Source organism: Arvicanthis niloticus, chromosome 10 (genome assembly GCF_011762505.2).
Source record: "Arvicanthis niloticus isolate mArvNil1 chromosome 10, mArvNil1.pat.X, whole genome shotgun sequence".
NCBI classification, from domain to species: Eukaryota; Metazoa; Chordata; class Mammalia; order Rodentia; family Muridae; genus Arvicanthis; species Arvicanthis niloticus.
Window position 1 is genome coordinate 42,479,673 of NC_047667.1, and position 21,005 is coordinate 42,500,677.

General features: G+C 40.6%; 1 protein-coding gene across 1 annotated transcript in view; it reads right to left on the reverse strand.

The window, feature by feature from the left end:
• The window catches only part of Xpr1 (xenotropic and polytropic retrovirus receptor 1), a 142,718-nt gene extending 121,918 nt beyond the window's left edge, over positions 1–20,800 (reverse strand). The window contains exon 1 of the mRNA XM_034512918.2: positions 20,538–20,800. Coding sequence (XP_034368809.1) covers positions 20,538–20,606 — 69 coding nt within the window. The 5' untranslated portion in view covers positions 20,607–20,800. The remainder of the gene's footprint in view (positions 1–20,537) is intronic.
• Positions 20,801–21,005: the final 205 nt, after the last annotated feature.

Genomic DNA, 21,005 nt, shown 5'->3' on the forward strand with positions numbered 1-21,005 from the left:
CCCACCACCAGAAACCATGCCTCCAGCACGTGAAGCTTTGGCACATCCCAAGCACAGTAAATGGAGTCTAAAGTATTGTTACATCTAATTCTTACAACAATCCTAGCAAGGCTAATATTCTTATTATATACCCAGACATGTCTACATGCTTTACATTTATCAATTCATTTCATTCCATATAACCCTCCTAAAAAGGCACCTTTGTAATCTATAGTCCATAGATGAGACAACTGTGACACAGGTAAATAAGCACAATGACCTGTCCTGGCTGAGCTACTACAGCTTCGATTTCAGTGATGCCAAAAATCAACTGTTCTGTTCTATTTTGAGACAGGGTTTCTCTGTGTAGCCCTGGCTGTTCTGGAACTTGCTCTATAGACCAGGCTGGCCTTGAACTCAGAGATCTACCTGCTTCTGCCTCCTAAGTGCTGGGCCTAAAGGCGTGCGCCACCACTGCCCTGCAAAAAGTCAATGTATATTCTAACATCACTCTACTAAGAACCAGATTTTTCACTCCAGAGGCAGAATCAAACAGATCTCTGTAAGTAAGCTCTAAACCAGCCAAGGCTACATGGTAAGACCATCTTCAAAATTTAAAAACAAACAAACAAATAAATAAATAAATAAAATTTAAAGGCCCTTAGTACAATGCATTTAAATCATATAGAAAACACTTTCTATTCTTTCTAGGAAATATCAATAGCAGAACACTTTGAGGCATTCATCTTTCAAAGCATAAGCTTAATCTACACAGAAAGTTTTAGTCAAAAGATGTATGGACTATGTAATTATATATGCCAATTCTTCTGTTTATTGGTAGTTTTGTTATCCACTATTATAAAAATATTAGAAAAATGGAAGAGATAAAAAAAACTAATACTAAATACTGGGCAAGAAAAACTAAAAACTAAACAACAAAAACCCAACCAAACAAAAAACCAAAGTTCCCTGAACGAATCCAAAGCTCGGAGGCAAAAGACAAACATGAAATGCTCCCTCCACTGCTCGCTAGCTTCAACCTTTTTTCCTCTTCTAAAGAGCTCCTCCTTGTGTCAGAGCTCGCTGACATTAGTCAATTTAAATGAAGTTTAAAGTTTCCGTGAGAAGTAAGATTAACAATCTTGCTCCTCCTCTTCTTCCTCCTCCTCCCCTCCTTCACCTTCTTCTTCCTCCCCCTTCCCCTCCCCCTCCTCCTCCTCACTTCTGACTTTGGAGCTGGAGATTGAAACCCAGGCCCCTGCCCGTGTCAGTCACACACACACACACACACACAAACACACACACACAACTCTCATATATCCATTGTCAACAAATCCAATCATCAATTCTTTTGTTCACTTTTCCCTTCAACATACTGTACTAAACTTTGTCAAACAAACCAAGTGTTTGTGGAAGTCTTGATACTAATTTGGAGCAAATTACTAATTTACATTTAACTAACACTAAATGAAGAGAAAAAAAAAACAAAAAAAAAAAAACAAAGAACACTTACTTGTACCATAAATCCTGAAAGACGCCACCACTCTCCGGGGTTGGGGGCACACTGGGGATTGAACTTAGAGGTCTATTGTTAGACACATGCTCTACCAGTTATGATTACCAACCCCAAAAGTGCTTTTTAAATGGCTTTCCCAGCCACTCCAAGTAATAGTACTAATCTAAGAAATGGAGTAACTCTAAGTTAATAGTGAGGGAGTGTATATATGACATGTTGACTCCATATATCTATCTTCTTTCCCTCTTAAAGCTTAATGACAATGTAGGGATTTAAGTATAAGCTGTAAGAAAAAAGGAATAGGGAGGGAAACAGCAGACAGCAGGTTTAGCACAGCTGCTAGAACCAGAGCACAGGTAGAGGAGTAAACTGACTTTACGACACACCATAGAAAATTTGAAATACCTTCAGAGAAGAATTCCAGCGAGAAGCAAGCCAATGCAAGTCTATAAACCCAGAACAGGCCAGGAACAAGAAGTACCATGTGGCTGAGAAGGCCAGTTAAAGAAGAGGCTAAATATAGGATTGGTTGAATAAAGCAGTTAACAGGTCTACTCCTGGCTTACCACAATACTTTCCACACACACCCCATCAAAACTAACATCATTTGGATCAAGAAACAGAATTAAAGGAGAGAGGAAGGATTAGGATACTGACCCAGACCACGCAGAGGACATAGTTGACATAGACTAGAATAGATAATAAAGTCTATTCACTATCTGGTAAGATCCCAAGCTAGTTTCTTCCCACTAACTTTCATAACTAAGAACACGCCAACTAAGAAAATGTAAGTGTGGGAGCTGGGAACAGGCTCAGTGAGGAAAAGTGCTTGCTGGGCAAAAGCATGAAGACCTGAGTTCAAATTCCCAGGGCCTATGTGAATAGTGAGAGGTAGCTACATGCACAGGTAACCTCAGAACTACAGGGGATAGAAACAAGGGAATCCCTGGGGTTTGCATGCTGCCAGCACATCTCCAGGTTCAGAGACAGACCCTGTGTCTCACAAGGATAAAGTAGAGAGTGATATAGCAAGACATTGATGTCCTCTGACCTCTGAGAATGTGCAGGTGCAAGCACCAGAGAACATAACTGGAGGAAAACTTGAACACTGCCTCTTGACTCTCTGTCCAATGTGCATTATTTAAACAATGGCATGTGAATATGATAATGATTATGTAACAACCTCAACAGAGCTCACCTGCACACACAACTCAGGAGTACCCTCAAGCACTCACTGTTTTATGTTAGATAAAGAATCCTCCTGTGAGTTTGCTTTAAGGTAGTTATCCATCTTTAATCAAAGTATAGAGGCCATCAACCTTGTACTAAAAAATGCTATTCTAGGTTAGTTTCACTGACAAGGGAGTTAATCTTCCTATATGCCTACAGGGATTGTGAGAAACACAACAAAATTTTCAGGACCCCATACATGAGCAACACTAGAAATTAAGTTTCCCCCAATAAAGATGTTAACTGTAAAACTACTCACATACACTGAAATAACAAATGTATAAATCTTGTTGTTGTAAATTTTCATAAGTGAAACAGAGGTAATTAGTCTAAAGCCGGGCAGTGGTGGCACACGCCTTTAATCCCAGCACTTGGGAGGCAGAGGCAGGCGGATTTCTGAGTTCAAGGCCAGACTGGTCTACAGAGTGAGTTCCAGGATAGCCAGGGCTATACAGAGAAACCCTGTCTCGAAAAACCAAAAATCATCTCAAAAGTTGTTTTTGGTGTTTTGTTTTGTTAATCAGACTATGTGGTCGTAAAGCCAGAAATTCTACTTTCCATAGATTTAGCAGGGTCTAGATACTGACACTTCTGTAGTTTTAAAAATACACTCTATTTTTTTTTTTGAAGCTCAAAAACAATTTTATTAGAATTTAAAAGAAAATTGCTCTGGAGCAGACAAGCTCTATATCTAAGCAGCTACCCAGAGGAGTAAAATGGAGGAGGATAAAAGCCATGCCACTCGCCATGGAGGCACGCAGCCACATGGAGATAAGGGAGCTTAAGAGAGTGTGAAGAAGGCCATGCTTACATTCTGGCCAGCAGCTAAAAGAAAGAGATAAAACAAAGGAAAAAGGAAAGTTACATCTTTGTGAGTCAAAACTCAGAACTCATGCTGGTTTGATTTAAGCTTATAGGGAGTGTGTGTGTGTGTGTGTGTGTGTGTGTGTGTGACTGTACTCATCCAGACTGGGGAATGCTCGAATGCCAGTGTGTCAGCAGAGGACAGAGGACAATTTCCAAAAGTCAGTTCTCTCCTTTGGGGATGTGGGTCCCAGGAATCAAAGTGTGGTAACTGGGCTTCTCAGCAGGCACCTTTACAGGTACCTGCACTTCTGCTTTACAAGCAGCCTGAGTGACTCTACAGCAAAGAGTTGTCAGACCAATCTTTGAGAAACAATCTTCAACAATTCAAAAATGAGACCTTGATTCAGCAGCCTACCAACACTGGCATCTGCCACCATGAATGCTGGGAAGCCCAGATTCAAGGACAGAGAAGAGGTGTATCAGTAGTAGTAAAAGTAATCTAAATTGGGATATTCTGTCCTTGTCATGGCCATGAATAATAAACGTTTTAGAGCTTTGCAGTAGCCACTAGCCACATGTTACTATTAAATTTTTAATTAGCTAAAATTAAATATTCCGTTCCGCAGTGTCATGAAACACATTTCAAAGACTCATCAGTCCTATGTGACTTGTGGCCACATACTGGACTATACGGATACAGAACATTTCCTGTATCACTCAAAGTTCCCCTGCACGGTGCTGTGCTGCAGTTACCAACCAAGATGAGTGCCAATGCTGCTTTCCTTAGAACCAAAAAACAGTCCCTCTAGTGATAAAAGCTGTAGCAGTCAAGTGTCTGCCCTAGTTCGATAAAAAAAATAATTACCACTGCCTACAATAATATACAGACCAGGTGTTTTATATACAGTATCACAATTACTTTTCAGTGCCATTTTTTAAGCCACCCACACTGTTCTACAGATGAATCTTAAGATTCAGAAAAGGTTTCTAACTATTAAATAATAAAGCCAGACTTCAAATGTCTTCAAATCCAACTAGGCTGAGACTGGAGATGTAGTTCAGCGACAGAGTGCCTGTACAGCATGCACAAGGCCCTGAATTCAAATCCTAGTTCTGAAAAAACAAAGCTATGAATAAAACATTCATATACTAGGATAGGAATTAACACTGTCTTTTTAAAACAGTCTTTAAATTTTATGTGTGTGTGATTGCATGCACAAACTCCACAGTGTGTGTGTGGAAGTCAAGCGGACACCCCATGAGCGTTCTGGGAGTTTCTCTCCTTCTACCACATGATTTGGGCTGGTAGTAGATGCTTTTACCTTCCAAGCCATCTCTCCAGCCCAGCACTAACATTAACTTAAAAAAAGAAAAAAAGAAAAAAAAAATAGAATAAGGGAGAGGTCAGCAATAAAAGGAAAGGTGAAAGGGCATCTCAACAGTAACCATGGCAGCATATCCAAGAACATTTCAGTAAAAAAAGATATCACACAACAAATTAGTACCCAGTGCAAAACCTTGGCCTTGTAGAATGAAATGAGTGCACCATAACTCTAGCTTTCTAATCACGTGCTCAGCCAGTCTCATAATTTACCTCCTCACAACAGGCTGGTGGAGAGGACAGAGAACAGAATGACAGCAAGGAAGGCCTGTTTTCGCCTAGAGTGTGAATGCTGGGTGCATTCCCCACTATAAGGAGTAATTTGACACATGAGTATTTACACATTATCACTCCTTTGTGAGCTTACAATATTCAGTCAACCACTTAATTGTATACCATTGGCCAAGTCCCATCAATCTAGGGTCAGTGAAAAGATCAAATTCAGACAGAACTTGGGGCATACTGAATTCACCAAAGTAAAGACATTCTGTGAAGCTTCTTGGCAACCAGTGAAGAGTGTTTCCAAGCAAGGCACTGACCTCAAATGACACCTTTTATTCAAATTCCAGCAGCATTTATTAGTCCCTGTAGCAAATGCCCTGAGAGTCCTAACTACCAAGTTTCTCACAAATCCATTCTTCCTCTTCCACCCTTTTCTAACTCAAGCAGAACCAGTGCACAGGAAACCTACCACAAACTTAGCAGAATTGAATTTGAGAGAGAACAAGGGGATGGGGTACATGAAATGGGATAGAGAGAAGAAAGAGAAGGGGGAAATGACATATTTGTAATCTCAAAAAATTATTTTAAATAAAAATAGAACCTGGATTGAAACATAAGTTCATAATCTTGATTCATCCTAAACTATTTGTGTGACCTTGGACAACTACTAAAGTATAATTATCTTTCTTCAAAAATAGGATAAACATTTATATGTCAATAGGCCTGTTATAAAAATCATAGGAAAACTTCATTCTATAGACATAAGAGTACGTAAATGACAGTGAGCTAAATGTTAGACGGCAATATCTACTACCTGCCTGACACACAGTACCCATCTGATAAATGTTACATTGTAACATCAAATCTACAAAGCCACTAATGACAGCACACATCTTTGTCTTATCAACTAGCACTGTATACCAACTGAAAAATGATATAGCATTAATTTTAACACACCCTAATGTCATTTAAAATGTGGACTATATATAAAACTGATTAAATAAAACATTAGTTCAAGCCTTTACAATTTCTTACTATACTATTTGATAATAGTTTTCCTGGTTTTGATCATAAGCTACCTAAAGTATCATCTAAGATACAAATAATACACACACATCACTTTGTGAAACCTCTTTAAAATCTTTCATAAGCCAGTAATGGTAATATATGCCCATAATCATAGTATTTAGGAGGCTGAAGCAGGAGGATGGCAACTCTGAGCTACATACTGAGATTCTGTCAATAAGTAAAGAAATATTCACAATTCACACCCAGGAAAATATCTTAGTGTCTTCACTAAGTGTTCTAGGCCCTTTAATCCCTCTCAAGGTCCTTTCCAAATTCATTCTATAAAATGTCTAATATATCTACTAAAATCAAATACATATATGTTATGCATGTAATACTTATATAATATATATAACAAGAATATATATTATATATATAAATTATATATATAAATATAAATATATATATATATATATATATATATATATATATATATATATATATATATATATATAAAATTAGAAGACCATGTCAGTTAAAAATTCCTCAAAGGTAATAATTAGTGCTCAATGGTGTTAACCTCAGCATCCCACATGATCCCAACTGTTCATCACCATGTTAGAAACAGTCTTTAAAATAAAGCACACCTGTTTTTGCATTCTAGCACTAAAGACTTTGTAGCTATGCTACCTTGGCCAACCTACTCAGCCTAAAAATGAGTGTTTTCTCCTAACAGGAATAATACAATCTACTTTGGATAGTAAATGTAAAATACCCAGCACACCAGAGCACTCAATAAATATTAGCTATGGTTATTATTGTCATTATTGTTTTACTGATGTTTTAAAGAGAAGAGGGGCATTCATGAATAATAAATATGCTTAATACACACTCTAACATCTTCTAGACCAGTATTTCTCAACCTTCTTAATGCTTTGGCCCTTTAAAACAGTTCATCATGTTGTGGTGAACCCCCAACCATAAAATTATTTTTGTTGCTACTTCATAACTGTAATTTTACTACTGACATAAATCATAATGGAAGTATTTTTGGAGACAGAGGTTTGTCAAATGGGTCACAGCCCACAGGTTGAGAACCACTGTTATAGATACATTTGCCCTGACTTTGGTTTGGCAACTTAGGCTATAGGAGGTAGGAGATGTAGTAACCTATGTTTCACAACAAACAGGCATGTTAATGGAGGGATAGGCAATCGTTTTTAACCTTCCTGAGTCTTCCTTTTATTTCTAGCTGACCCCTCAAGCCTATAATCCCTCAATCCTATCTCCTAATTCAAATAGCTTTCTACTTGTGATCCATACCTTATAAATGGTACAATGGTTATTTTATGTAGTTAAGTAAATAGCATCACTGATATCTGAGTTTCATTATTTACTGAGTCTTTTAATTAGCATACAGAAAAACCATTAGGTTGTTAATTTGATCTAATAAAGTGATGGTTTGTATATGCTTGGCCCAAGGAGTGGCACTATTAGAAGGCGTGGCTTTGTTGAAGTAGGTGTGCTACTGTTGGTGGGCTTTAAGACTCTCACCCTAGCTGCCTGGAAGCCAGTCTTCCACTAGCAGCCTTCAGAACAAGATGTAGAACCCTCAGTTCCTTCTGCACCATGCCTGCCTAGGTGCTGTCCTGCTCCCACCTTGATGATGATGGACCGAACATCTGAACCTGTAAGCCAGCCCAATTAAATGTTGTCCTTTATAAGACTTGCCTTGGTCATGGTGTCTGTTCACAGCAGTAAAACCCTACCTAAGACAGAAGTTGGTACCAGAAACTGGGGTATTGTTGTGATAGGCCTGACCACACTTTTGTTCGGAGGAGGAAAGTATATTTGAGGACTTTGGAAAGCAGTGGAATGCTTTAAATTGGCCTTAATGGGCTATCCTAGTAGGAATTTGGAAGACTTCATTGCTGAGGATGATCTGAACTGTGCAGACCTGGCCCAAGAGGTTTCAGTGCAGAAGAATTTCAGAAAGTGGCCTACAGACTGTTCTTGTGGTATTTTGATGAAGCTGCTTTTTGCCCTTGTCTTAAGAGTCTACCTGAGTCTAAGGTAAAGAGATTTATATTAATTGCATTGACAAAGGAGGTCTCAAAAAAAGCCCAGCAGAGACTTTGTTCTCTGGTTAAGTCTCATGAAGAGTGTTTTGAACAAGCGAGGCAAGCTTAGAAAGAAAAAATGGTTCAGGATTAAAAGGCACCAGAAAGTGAAATGGAACTGAATCCTGTGTCTAGAAGATAACAGATTAAGAGAATGGGGGCAAGATCCTACCCAGCTAAATTTAGGTCCAGGCATGGTGGTACACACCTTTAATCCCAGGAGACAAAACCAAGCAGATTTCTTGAGTTCCAAGCCAGTCTGGGACACAGCAAGTTCTAAGTGAAGAAAAGTTTAACTCCAGGCATGGTGGTAGACACCTTTAATCCCAGGAGACAGGCATGCAGATCTGAGTTCAAGGTCAGTCTACAGAGCAAGATCCAGGAAAGCAAAGCTTAGGCAGTGAAGGAGTTAGAAAACAGAAGGCTAGCCAGGCAGAGGCAGGTGGATCTCTGAGTTCCAGGACAGCCAGGGCTACACGGAGAAACCCTGTCTCGGAAAACCAAAAAAAAAAAAGAAAAAAAACAGAAGGCTAATGATCCTGTAATAAAACAAGGGGGCATGTTCCAGCTCATGCAAGCAGCAGAACTTCGGCAGCTTCAGCCATGTGGCTCTGGCTTTACAGTCAAGAGGAGAAGGAGACTACTAGGACAATGGATGCTGGTTAGCTGGAGCTAAGAAATTAGTGGTGATTTGTTTGTTTGTTTGTTTGTTTGTTTGTTTTGTTTTGTTTTTCGAGACAGGGTTTCTCTGTGTAGCCCTGGCTGTCCTGGAACTCACTCTGTAGACCAGGCCTGCCTCTGCCTCCCAAGTGCTGGGATTAAAGGCGTGCACCACCACCACCTGGCCTAGTGGTGATTAAGAAGAGAGCAGCATCACTGAGGTGAAATCTTCTGTAAAGTGTTTTCTGAGAGCACAAAGAAACAGTGTTCCAGAGATAGCCAAGGTTGTTCCTTGTGTTGCAGCGGTACTTGGTAATGTGTAAGAGTCACCCATGTGGTGCTGGTTTTTAAGTATGAAGGGGTCATGAAGAGCAGCTGAGGCTTGGCACTGTGAGAGGCCATAGAAGGCCACTGGTGAAGGTCTCAGTTGCAATTGGTGGCACAGGACTGAAGGGGTCATGCAAAGGATTTGAGGCTTGGTACCATGAAGAGAGCCTATGAAAGGCTACTGGTGAAGCCTAGTTGCAGTGGAAGACCCCGGTGTATTGGAGAAGCCAGTACCATGAGATGATCAGCAAGAACAGCAGAAGCAATGGAATGGATTAACCTGAGCTTAGAGTGCTACGAAAGGGCAGAGCTAGAGAAGTGATGCCAGCCCTTTGGAGGAGCCCAGAAAATCATGTATGGATCCCAGACACTGAAACAAGAAGCTGTAACATTGAAGTTGCCTTGGAGACCCCAAGATGTTGGAGATGCCGGAGCTGTGGGCTATCTTCTGAGGAAAGCTGCTAACAGGGAGTGGAACCAGCCCAGGAGAAAAAAGTTTGTTGCAGTCAACAAAGATGAAAAAGGAGTTGGAGATCTGAAGACTGCTTTGACATCAGACATGGAGATGCAGAGTTTGGAGTTTGCCCAGGTGGTTTCCTGTCTTGCTTTTAGAATTACAGTTAAGTGAATGGATGAATCTCAGAAGAGAATCTGAACTTTGAACTTTTAACATTTTGAGACTGTGATAGACCATGGGGACTTTTGAAGTTGGACTAAATGTATTATTTTGCATTATGCTATGTTTAGATATGCCCCCCCATATGTTTGAACAAGTGTATGGGGGCCAGAAAGTGGAATGTGATGGTTTGTATATGCTTAGCCCAAGGAGTGGCACTATTAGAAGGCGTGGCCTTGTTGGAGTAGGTGTATCACTGTGGGTGTGGACTTTAAGACCCTCACCCTAGCTGCCTAGAAGCCAGTCTTCCACTAGCAGCCTTCAGATGAAGATGTAGAACTCTCAGCTCTGCCTGCACCATGCCTGCCTGGATAATGTCCTGCTCCCACCTTGATGATGATGGACTGAACCAGCCCAATTATGTTGTCCTTTTTAAGACTTGCCTTGGTCATGGTGTCTGTTCACAGGAGTAAAACCCTAACTAAGACAAATAGGTTAGATTCACATAAATGTACTAGCACAGAACATCTATTACCTTGTAAAGAAATAAAGAAATAAAATCTTGAACTTTTAAGGCAAAACATCAAAAGGGCACTATTTATATGGCCATGTTAAACCTCAGTGAGAGCCAACCATAAGCAGAGGGCCATACACTATAGCAACCTCTGCCAGCAGCTATTTGCAAAACTGACTAATCCCACGCCTTGGCCAGTATGCCCTCATCTGTCTAATCTAAAAACAAAGACATTGAGAAGGTCTTTCAATTCTTTTTCTTTTTTTTTTCCCCGAGACAGGGTTTCTCTGTGTAGCCCTGGCTATCCTGGAACTCGATCTGTAGACCAGGCTGACCTTGAACTCAGAAATCTGCCTGCCTCTGCCTCCCAAGTGCTGGGATTAAAGGAGTGCGCCACCACCGCCCGGCAGGTCTTTCAATTCTAAAACTAACTTTAAGACAAAATATTGCTTTTACTATATAGAACTACAAAGAACTATAGTTAGGCAGCCACTAGAAGCTTACTTAAGCCACCTGGAAATATTTAAGAATGCACATATGATTTTTACCTCAACTAAAAAACTAAAGGATACCTTGACACAGGCTAGCCAAAATAAATGCATGTTACAAATGACCATCAATCTAATTTATTTCACAATCACTTCTTCATTTATGCCTGGTTTCCTTAGTGTACATTAAAACAGCTAAGAACAAATACTACTGACAGTAGAAGTATTAGCTCAAAAGAACACAGCCATTTCCTAGAAAAACCTCCATCTGACATCTAACAGATAAAACTTGAGGCTCCATTCTCCTAATATAAACACTGCTAACCAAGCCCCACACAAGCTTGAGCTCTTTCAAAACAAAGAAACAACAAAAAAAAGTTTTAACATATCCTTCTTACTTTATGCCAGGAATTGTTCTAAGAACTTTTCGTGTTTAACTCATTTAGTCCTCAATAGTGTACGTGTGCAATCCCGGGACTTTCTCAGAAGGCTGAGACTGGAGGGTCAAGAGTTCAAAACCAGCTCAGTTGTAGTTCAGGAGTAGAGTTCTTACCTAGTATGTCAGGGCCAGCCTGCATCACAGTGAGACTGTCTCAATGACTTTGGAAATGTCAGTTGAAGAAATAAACTTTGGAGATGAAAATTTTCATAATAATTCTACAAGAATTGTACTATCATTATTGCTAATTTATACAAAAGGAGACCAAAGCACAAAAATGTTGAGTGATTTGGTAGGGAGATGGCTCAGCAGATAAAAGCACTTACCAGGCAGGCTGGGCATGGTGGCACAAGCCTTTAGTCCCAGCACTCGAAAGGCAGAGGAAGTTTGAGGCAAGCCTGGTCTACAAAGCAAGTCCAGGCCAGCCAGCACTACACAAAGAAACCCTGTGTTGAAAAAGCAAACAACAACAAATAAAACACTTGCCATGCAAGCCTGGTGACATAAGGTCAATCCTCAGGACCCAAGATGAAAGAGGCAACCAACTCCTAACAGTTGTCCTCTGAGTCTTCAAGTGTGCACTCACAACACACACACACACACACACACACACACACACACACACACACATTTACTGGGAAAAAAATATCAAGTGACTTGTCTAAAGCTGGTGAGCTTCTACTTGAACCTGCTCAGTCTGGCTTTAGGGACTGTTCTCTGCATTAATACACAAACTAATAAAATAAATCAGGGTAACAGTTAGCTCAGCCACTGACCAGCCAAATGACCTTCATCATTTAATCTCTGATTCTATTCACACTTGAACAAAAATGGGAACTGAAAGTTCCTTTCAGGTCTAACACCCTATGGCATACACTTTGAAGCCAACTGCCACAACTGGGGTGAATCAATAGCTCACAGTGATGTAATTCGCCCCCACCTTTCTCCTTTTACTATAACTCATCTCCTTTTCCTTTCATTCATCTTCATAAGATCCTTTATTAGCTGTTTATCCATAATGTTATGATCACTTTGAGGAAATGTAATTAACAAAGGTGAATTCTGTCCTCCTGAGGACTCTACTACCTTCCAAACCCAGCTGACACGCTATAGAATAAGGGTTTCAGAAACAGGTCAGTGGTACTGAAGAACAGGTTACAAGAGGCCCGATTGTTTGTATGTATGTATGTATGCATGTATGTATGTATGTATAAACATTTATTGTCATGAAGCAATACCATGTGGGAATTAAAAACATGGGCTCTCACTGTCTCATCTGAGCTACCTATAACTAGGAGTAGCAACAGAGTTACAGGCTCAGCCTCCCCTTCCTGAGACAATGGCAACAACTTACCTGCACAGCCTGCTCTTAGGAGAAATGTTTTTTAAAGCATTTACCACAATGCCTGACATAATGAGCCCTTAATAAACAAGTGGATAGATAGATAGATAGATAGATAGATAGATAGATAGATAGATAGATAGATAGATAGATACATACATACACACATACATAGATACATAGATACATAGATACATAGATAGACAGACAAACAGCTGCCCTCATTACCGACATCACTACCACCACTGTTACTATTTACACTCCCTCACAAAAAAAAAAAAAGCAAGAGCTCCACGGCATGACAGACTTAATTTCAAATTCTAGCTCTACTGACTTAGTGACTATCCCTGTGAAAACTGACTAATTTCTAGGTTACCTCATCAAGTAAAATGGAGATAATATGTACCTTGCAAAACAGTGTGAGAACTAACATAACATAAAGCAGCCAATGTCTAATCCCTAAGTACCCAGTGATGGGTAGTTCTGTTCTTAAAACAGGCTGACCATATTTCTGCCAATTCAAAGGAACTAAAGATGATAAAATCCAGGGAAGCCAACGTTTTCTTTTCTATGGCCCTTCGCTGGGTAGCAGTCACAGGGTAATCCTCACCCTATTGGAGTCTTTTATCCTCTCACATGCTTTTTAAAAACAGAACACTTTTTTTCTTTCAGGCAATCTCCTAACTTTCTGAAAGAAGTCTTGTGCTCAAAGGAGATACTTTTGAGCCCAGCACGATGGCACATGACTTTAATCCCAACACTAGGGGGATCTCCTAAGACAGAGGCAGGAGTATCTCTGAGAGTTTGAGGTCAGCCTGGGCTACAAGGTGAGACCCTGTATTTAAAAAAAAATCTTGCCAGGCAGTGGTGGTGCATGCCTTTAATCCCAGCACTTGGGAGGCAGAGGCAGGCGGATTTCTGAGTTCGAGGCCAGCCTGGTCTACAGAGTGAGTTCCAGGACAGCCAGGACTACACAGAGAAACCCTGTCTCGAAAAACCAAAAATAAAAAAATAAATCTTCATAATCCTATCACTCATTTGTTTTTTTTTTCCCCTTCTCCCACAAGTACAAAAAGTAGTTTCTAGTGCTGCATGAAATGTAAGGTTATAACCCCCAGCAACTAGTAAAAGGTATGTTTGTATACTATATATTAAACATTCCTGTTTTAATTTCTAATATACTATATCAATAGACATTGGTATCCTCTGTAATTTTAAGAATTTCAAAAAATTTCAGGATTTAAAAAAGAAAACCATTGTTTTAAGGAATTAAAAAAAAATCCCTATAAAGCACACTTTCAGGGATCAGAGATATAGCTCAATTGTAAGACTGTTTATCTAGCACACATGAAAAACTTTGGGATCAATCTCTAGTAAAGTGTAAACTGGGAGCAGTAACTCATGCCTATAATCCCATCACTTGAGAATGGGTGGAGGCAGGAGGATCCTTGTAGGCTGTCAAGGTCATCCTTGACAACATAGGGAGTCAAGGTCAGCCTAGAACACATGAAACTTTGGAAAGGGAGAGTGGAGGAAGGAAGAAGGAGAAATGGGGAAAGGAGGGGAGGACAGAGACAGAGACTAGGTTACTTTCCTGTGGCTGAATCCCATCTTTCTATCTTCAAAAGACCACTTACTGGGGCTAAGAACTGGATACATGGTTCAGTGGATAAGAGCTCACTGCACAATCATGAAGACCGAGTTTGGATCCCAACATCCATGTAAAAGCCCAGTATGACAACATGCAGCTGTAACTACAGGACTGGGGCAATGAAGGCAGCTGGATCCTTAAGGCTTTCTGGCCAGCCAGTCTAGCCAAATTCACAAGGTCCAGGTCCGGTGAGAGACCTATCTTCAAAACATAAGATGGTGCTATGTGTGATGGCGCACATCTTTACTCCCAGCACTCAGGAGGCAGAGGCAGACAGATCTCTGCGTTTGAGGCCAGACTTGTCTACATAGTGAGTTCCAGTACAGCCAGAGCTACAAAGAAAGACTAAATAAATAAATAAAAGCCTTTAATTTCAGCAGTCTGGAGGCAGAGGTAGGTGGGTCTCTCTGAGTTCTAGACCAGCCAGAGCCACATTTTAAAACCATCTCAAAAATAAATAAGATGGAAATGGACAGAAGATACCTGATGTCAACCTCTTGACTTCTAAGCCCAAGTACACATAAGTGGATGCACACTTGTACACACACATGACTATATCACACTCATATGGCCATTTATTCACTATTTATGAATATTCAATAACAGAGCTATACTTTATGACTTATAGCTCCTTATTTCTGATCTAAGGTCTTTTTAATAGTATAGGCCTCCTTCAATAAATAAAGCTTTTGTATAAGCCTTTCCTGTATGGATATTTTTGATTCAATAATTTATCATAGTATTTCAAGGCCTACTTCAAGGTTCAGGACTGTTTACATTTTGAACTTAATTATGATGGATATAAACTGAAAACAGAACTTAACAAGGCATACTTGAGATGTGTGTTAATTGTAAATGCCGGAGGATATAAACTGTGACTTCAAAGGGTTACCGTAATAAAATAATGGTGAAATATTTGTGACCTTTTTGTCAGCTCTAATAAAGTACTGCTACTTTACCTGTAGTCTGGCTGAGGCTGTTTCTAGATATGTCAGCTGTCGTTGCCATGCTGTCACTGTGCTTACATTACCACTATTACTGTTACTACAGCATCTCTATATGGGTCTTCTTAAGTCTTATCTACTTTGTGAAGAGCTGATCAGTTAAAACTTACACAGCATTCATTAACCTAGGCACCCATAACTGCTGTTCACTGCTACCCGCTGGCAGTGAACAATGGAGTGAGAAAATCCCCTAACAATACTGACTCCATCAGAATTTAAAACAAGTGGGTAGCCTCCTTAGCAGAAAACTACACCAATCCATTCGCTATACATTTGGAAAACTTTATTTTTCCCTTCTCATTTGCATAAAATTAACTAACAATTTTAACACTATCTTCTCTTATTCCATAGAGTTTGGGATATAATGGTTTGGGGCCTAAAATTCAAATATACCTGAAACCCCCAGCTAGTATAACTCAGTCTCTCAAATGTTTTTCCAAATGAGGAGTGAAGCCAGGGCTGGTTTTCCATGGTCACCCCAGGTCAAATAAGATTCTTAGGTTCTTAAGATCTGGGCCTTCACCCAAAAGCTGATCCAAAGCCAACCTCAGGAATGGATGGACAAGTATAATCTTACCAGGATACTTACCCTAACACGCTTTACAGAGACAATAAAGAACAATAAGAACTTTTATTCACTCATTTAAATCATATTTGTAAATGTCAGGCATCTCACTAACAATCATTTACAAGCACTATTTAAAATATATTACACTGTATTTTTATTTGGAGAAGTCCCATAAAGGAAGAGTGTGGTTTGTGCTCCATCGGGTGGCTGAACTGGAAATTTCAAACAAGTTCCAGCAAGGCATGTGAACCCTAACTAATCAACATAATACCTTTGAGACACTAAAGCCTGCAACACAAGTTTTCCCATGGGAGGGTTCTAGAAATGCGAATCACAACAACACTATGGCAATGCTTCCTTAAACTGAAAAATAAGGAAGTGCAGTTCATGTAGTGCATTTTCCATATCATGCAACAGAAAATTATCTCATGACCATTACTTTTTGTTTATTTAAGTTAAATAAATCTTATGCTAGGGGTATAGCTCAATGGCCCGGGAGAGTTGCTTAGCACGCCCAAAGCCCTGGGTTCAATCTCCAGCAACGGAAACATACTTTCACTGGGTTTTCTAGTCACAGAACATAATCTCAATTTTTAAAAATTAGGGTTTTTTTAATGTATTCAATATTTATTTATTTGTGGTTTTGTTTTTGTGTTTGGTTTGGTTTTTGAGACAGAGTCTCACTATGTAACCCTGGCTATTCTGGAACCTATCATGTAGACCAGGCTGATCTCAACTCACAAAGAACCTTCTGCCTTGGCCTCCCTGGTACTGGGAGCCACTATGCCTAGCTTTTCATTAAAGTTTTGAAAAGATGATTTTTAAACATTTATTTCCCTAAATTCTCTCCTCATAAACTTAATTAAACCATAACAAAGTACGGAAATGTAGATGAATGGTAGATCACTTGAGGCTTACTCAGAATCCACCAGCATGGTTAGTTCTCCAATACAACAAGCAGATGAACAGCCTGAAACTCCAGGAGGAAGTCATTTCATCACAGTTGCGCAGCTAAGACCTGGCTCCCAATATTAAAATATACAGTGCTCAAGAAGCTAGGTGTGTGTAGGTGTGTGTGTGTGTGTGTGTGTGTGTGTGTGTGTGTGTGTGTGCACTCAAAGCAAGGAGGCAGATAATCTTTAAAATTCCTTTTCAAGTCCTGAACTCTGGAGAGTTGCCTGGTTTGGCATCTTATGCTTTCTACAGTATACACTGAAAAAAGTCCTGTGAAACCAACGAGTAGGACCCTCAGAAGAAAAATCGCATCATCAATCCAAGGTTTCAAACATATTTGCCTCTTTTGCTAATATTCTGTAAAATATTAACTGATCATACTAGTCTGTTTGGATGAACCTGGCCTGGGTTAATTCTGATTAACCTATTACAGACCTCTAAACTATACAACCATTGATTTCAGATTTCTCTTTTTTTTTGGGGGGGGGGGGGGTTCAAGACAGGGTTTCTCTGTATCTCTGTATCTCTGGCTGTCCTGGAACTCACTCTGTAGACCAGGCTGGCCTTGAACTCAGAAATCCGCCTGCCTCTGCCTCCCAAGTGCTGGGATTAAAGGCGTGTGCCACCACTGCCCGGCTGATTTCGCATTTCTTGAAAGCACTGTTAGAAATATTTGTTGATGTTCTACTTTCCACACTGAGATTTGTACTTGGGTTATTAGAAACAAAGATAGTCTCTGCTCATTTGTGTTTATTCCCAATAAACCTATAAAGCATCACCTACATGTCCTGCATATGGTCTTTCCATGTTTCTCTGGTCTTTTGTGCTTATTCTGCCTATGAATGCACATTTTTCTAGTTGAAGACTAATAACTTTCAGGATATTAATATGCTATTACCATTAATAATTTTAGCAATTCGAGAATAAAAAAAGAATTAAAAGTTAAGCCACACACTTAGGAAATAGAGTAGTCCTTAAAAGGCTCTGGCCTCATATGTATTTTTTTATTAAAAAGAAAAAAAGGAAGAGCAAAAACATTCTCTCCAGGGCCTCACACCTAACATACACAAGAACCAGCACTTACAATGCAACCATGTATCCATAATATTACATATAATTAAATGTTATATAGAATTATGGATGTAAACAAAATACTCAGTTCCTATCTAAAGCTCCTCCTGATTCAAGTATTTAATAAACTGACTTAAACAAAGAAGCTGAACAGTTCACGTTGGCTCAGGGCACTAGAAGGCATCCTAGGCTTGAACTAAGGGTAATACATCAAAATTTCACCACCAATGCCTGAAAAACAAATCCAAGTCTGTTCTGCTAACTGTTTTACAGAGCATCATTTTCCACTATGTAAAAAATACATATTACAAAAAAATTAAGTGAAGGTCTTTTTCACTAGCAAAAGCTAACTTTTAAATATAGATACCTTTTATTCCTGGCTTTTTTTTTTTTTTTTTTTTTTTTTTTTTTTGAGATAGGGTCTCTTCCCTGACGTTTTAAAGTAGCAAACATTCTAACATTCCCAGACCTTAAAATTTCTTACTCATACCTCTATGCTATTTTTAAAGGAATAGCACCAAATCTTTGGAAATAATACGCAACACAAAGACTGCAATCCCATACAAACGTCTTTAATGATTCCAACTTACAAAGAAAAAAGCCCCTTATTTTTCATCTTGCCTATGGAACAATGAATTGACTGAGGTAAGAGCTACATAGTAGGGGAATCTCTGTAGAATCAAATTTCAATTATCCACAATAAATGAATTTTTCAAAAAGTAATTTATAATTGGTCTGAGGAAGATAATGCAGTCACTCAGAAGCATAGGAATTCTGTCCCACTGTGACCAATCTTGAGCAACCATTTAGAAATAATAGTAACCAAATAGACTGTGTAAATTAAGGCGTCCCAGAGTCATCGTGATTACTCCAGCCACAAAACTGACATTACAAATCAAGGGTTAATTGCATTTTTAAACTAAATCAGGCTTCCCTTTCCAGTCCAAAATCATCCACATTAATTCTATAAAGCAGTCAAATGCTGAAATACTTAGAAAGAACCACAGGCTATGTCCAACTCCGGTTCCTCTGACCAAAGGCAAGCGTCCCATACTGTACAATAGTAAGTGCTTCGGCACTAACCTCTGGGAAGAACTGGCAGCGGTGCTGAAAGTGCTAGCTGAAGATGAAAACCCAAGCCTTCTCCCAATGAAGCCCACCATCTGGATTCTAGCCAAGGCTTTAAAACTGACTAAATGTTATTACAAATCATAAATCAACAACTCCACAGTCTGAACTGTTAGGACCTTTTTCTTACAGAATGTGGCAAAGGAAGATTACAAGGAAAGTGACAAGAGAGTATTAGTAATGAGACATTCATTTCTGACATTAAATACAATATCTTACAAGTAAACTTATTTTACAATCTTCAAGATTCTGTTTAACCTAACTATCCCTTTCCCTGGTCTTCAATTATTACGTTGGCTACAGGAATAAATGAACTTACTGTTGTTGCCTAAACATCCTATCACTAGATTTATATAAAAGTTAAAAAGGAAATCCAAAATATTCTAATTCATAAAACCTAGCTAGTTATCTGTGTGCATGTTCCTATTGATTTTATACTCTTTGTTCCTGCTCATACCATAGATGTGAATTCCTGGAGGTTACAGATCCACTGTCTTTTCTCTCTCCAGGAGCTGAACTACTAGCTTCTGAGACTAACCTATTGAAAGCTTAAGAAAACAACAACAAAACCTTTCAGGTACCCTACCTTTTAGGTATGTAAGTGGTTTTCACTGTCTTTACTTTTCCCAATATTGATGCAAGGTTCCTTACAATATGTATTAAAAACCTCCAAAACCTGTACAAGAAGAAACTGAAAGGAGGAACATGACTCGTGTAATACACAAGTAAGGTACAGTATTTACATTACAGTGATTTTTCTCCCTACTCAAAAACTTAGAAGAAATTTTAAATAATTCTCTTCCCTCCTTCCTCTTCCCTCCATTCCAAAACCAGAGAAGAGTGAAAATCCAAAGATGTGATTATTCTGTATAGTTCGTGCAATCAGTACAAAGACGAGACACAGTCTCCTTATCAAAATAGAACTATTGGTTCAATGCGTTTGAAAACTATAACCACTGCATTAGGTGATACACAGTTCACCAAGTTTCAATCCTATTACAAAGCCTTTGTCAACAGTGGGCAAGTGGAGGTAAGCCGACGGGCTGGGTGGAATGAAGGCAATCGCTGGAGGGGTTTATCTTGCAAGAGCACAGATTCTTTGGCGAGAGGTGAGCAGCGAGAAGCACCTAACCTTGGCAAAGGGGGTGATCTCCCGCGGTGGGGACCAGAAGTCAGGGTGAGTGGGGAGGGGGTAGCGCCGAACCGCCGCGACCCCGGGCCGCCGTCGCACCTGCGGCTTGGCCTCCCACCACCATTCCCCAGCCCCAGCCCGGCTGTGCCCTTCCTCTCGCCGCCGCCTGCATATCCGTTACCCCGGCGGCAGAGGGCTGCGGGGGAGGGGAAGGACGGCCTGGCCGCCGGGGGCCAGCGGCGCCGGGGATGCCGCAGTGGCTCCCCGCGGCGGTGGGTCAAAGTCCGCCCCGGCCGGGGAGCTCAAGGCAGCGGCGGAGGTGGCGGCTAGGGAGATGGCAGCCCCTCCGAGCCCGCCCCAACCCCAGCAGCCGCGAGTACCTCATACTGGATGTACTGCTTCCTCCACTCGGGAGTGATGTGCGCGGAGAGGTGCTCGGCGAACTTCATCCTGCCGTGTCCCCCTCACTCCCACCCGGCTCCGGCAGCTACAGGCGGCGGCGGCGGCAACAGCGACTCCGACTCCTCCCCACATGGGCCCCGGCGCTGCGCGAAGCTGCGCTTCTCTCCTCCTCCGCCGCCGCCGAGGTCTCCTCAGAGCCGCCCTCCCGCCATCTTCCTCCTCCTCTCCATAGCCCCGCCCCGCCCCGCCCTCTAGACGTCATCGCCATGGTAACCGCCTACGCCGCTCGACGGAGGGGGCGGGGGGCGGGCGTGGCCTCGGGGGTTTTCCTTCATGCTCCGCCCCCTTTGGGCCGGACGTGGGAAGGCACCTCCCCTGACCTCTTCTGCTTGCCTCCTGTCTGCCTACAGCTGCTTTCTACTCTCTGCCTGGGAAACAGCGCTGTA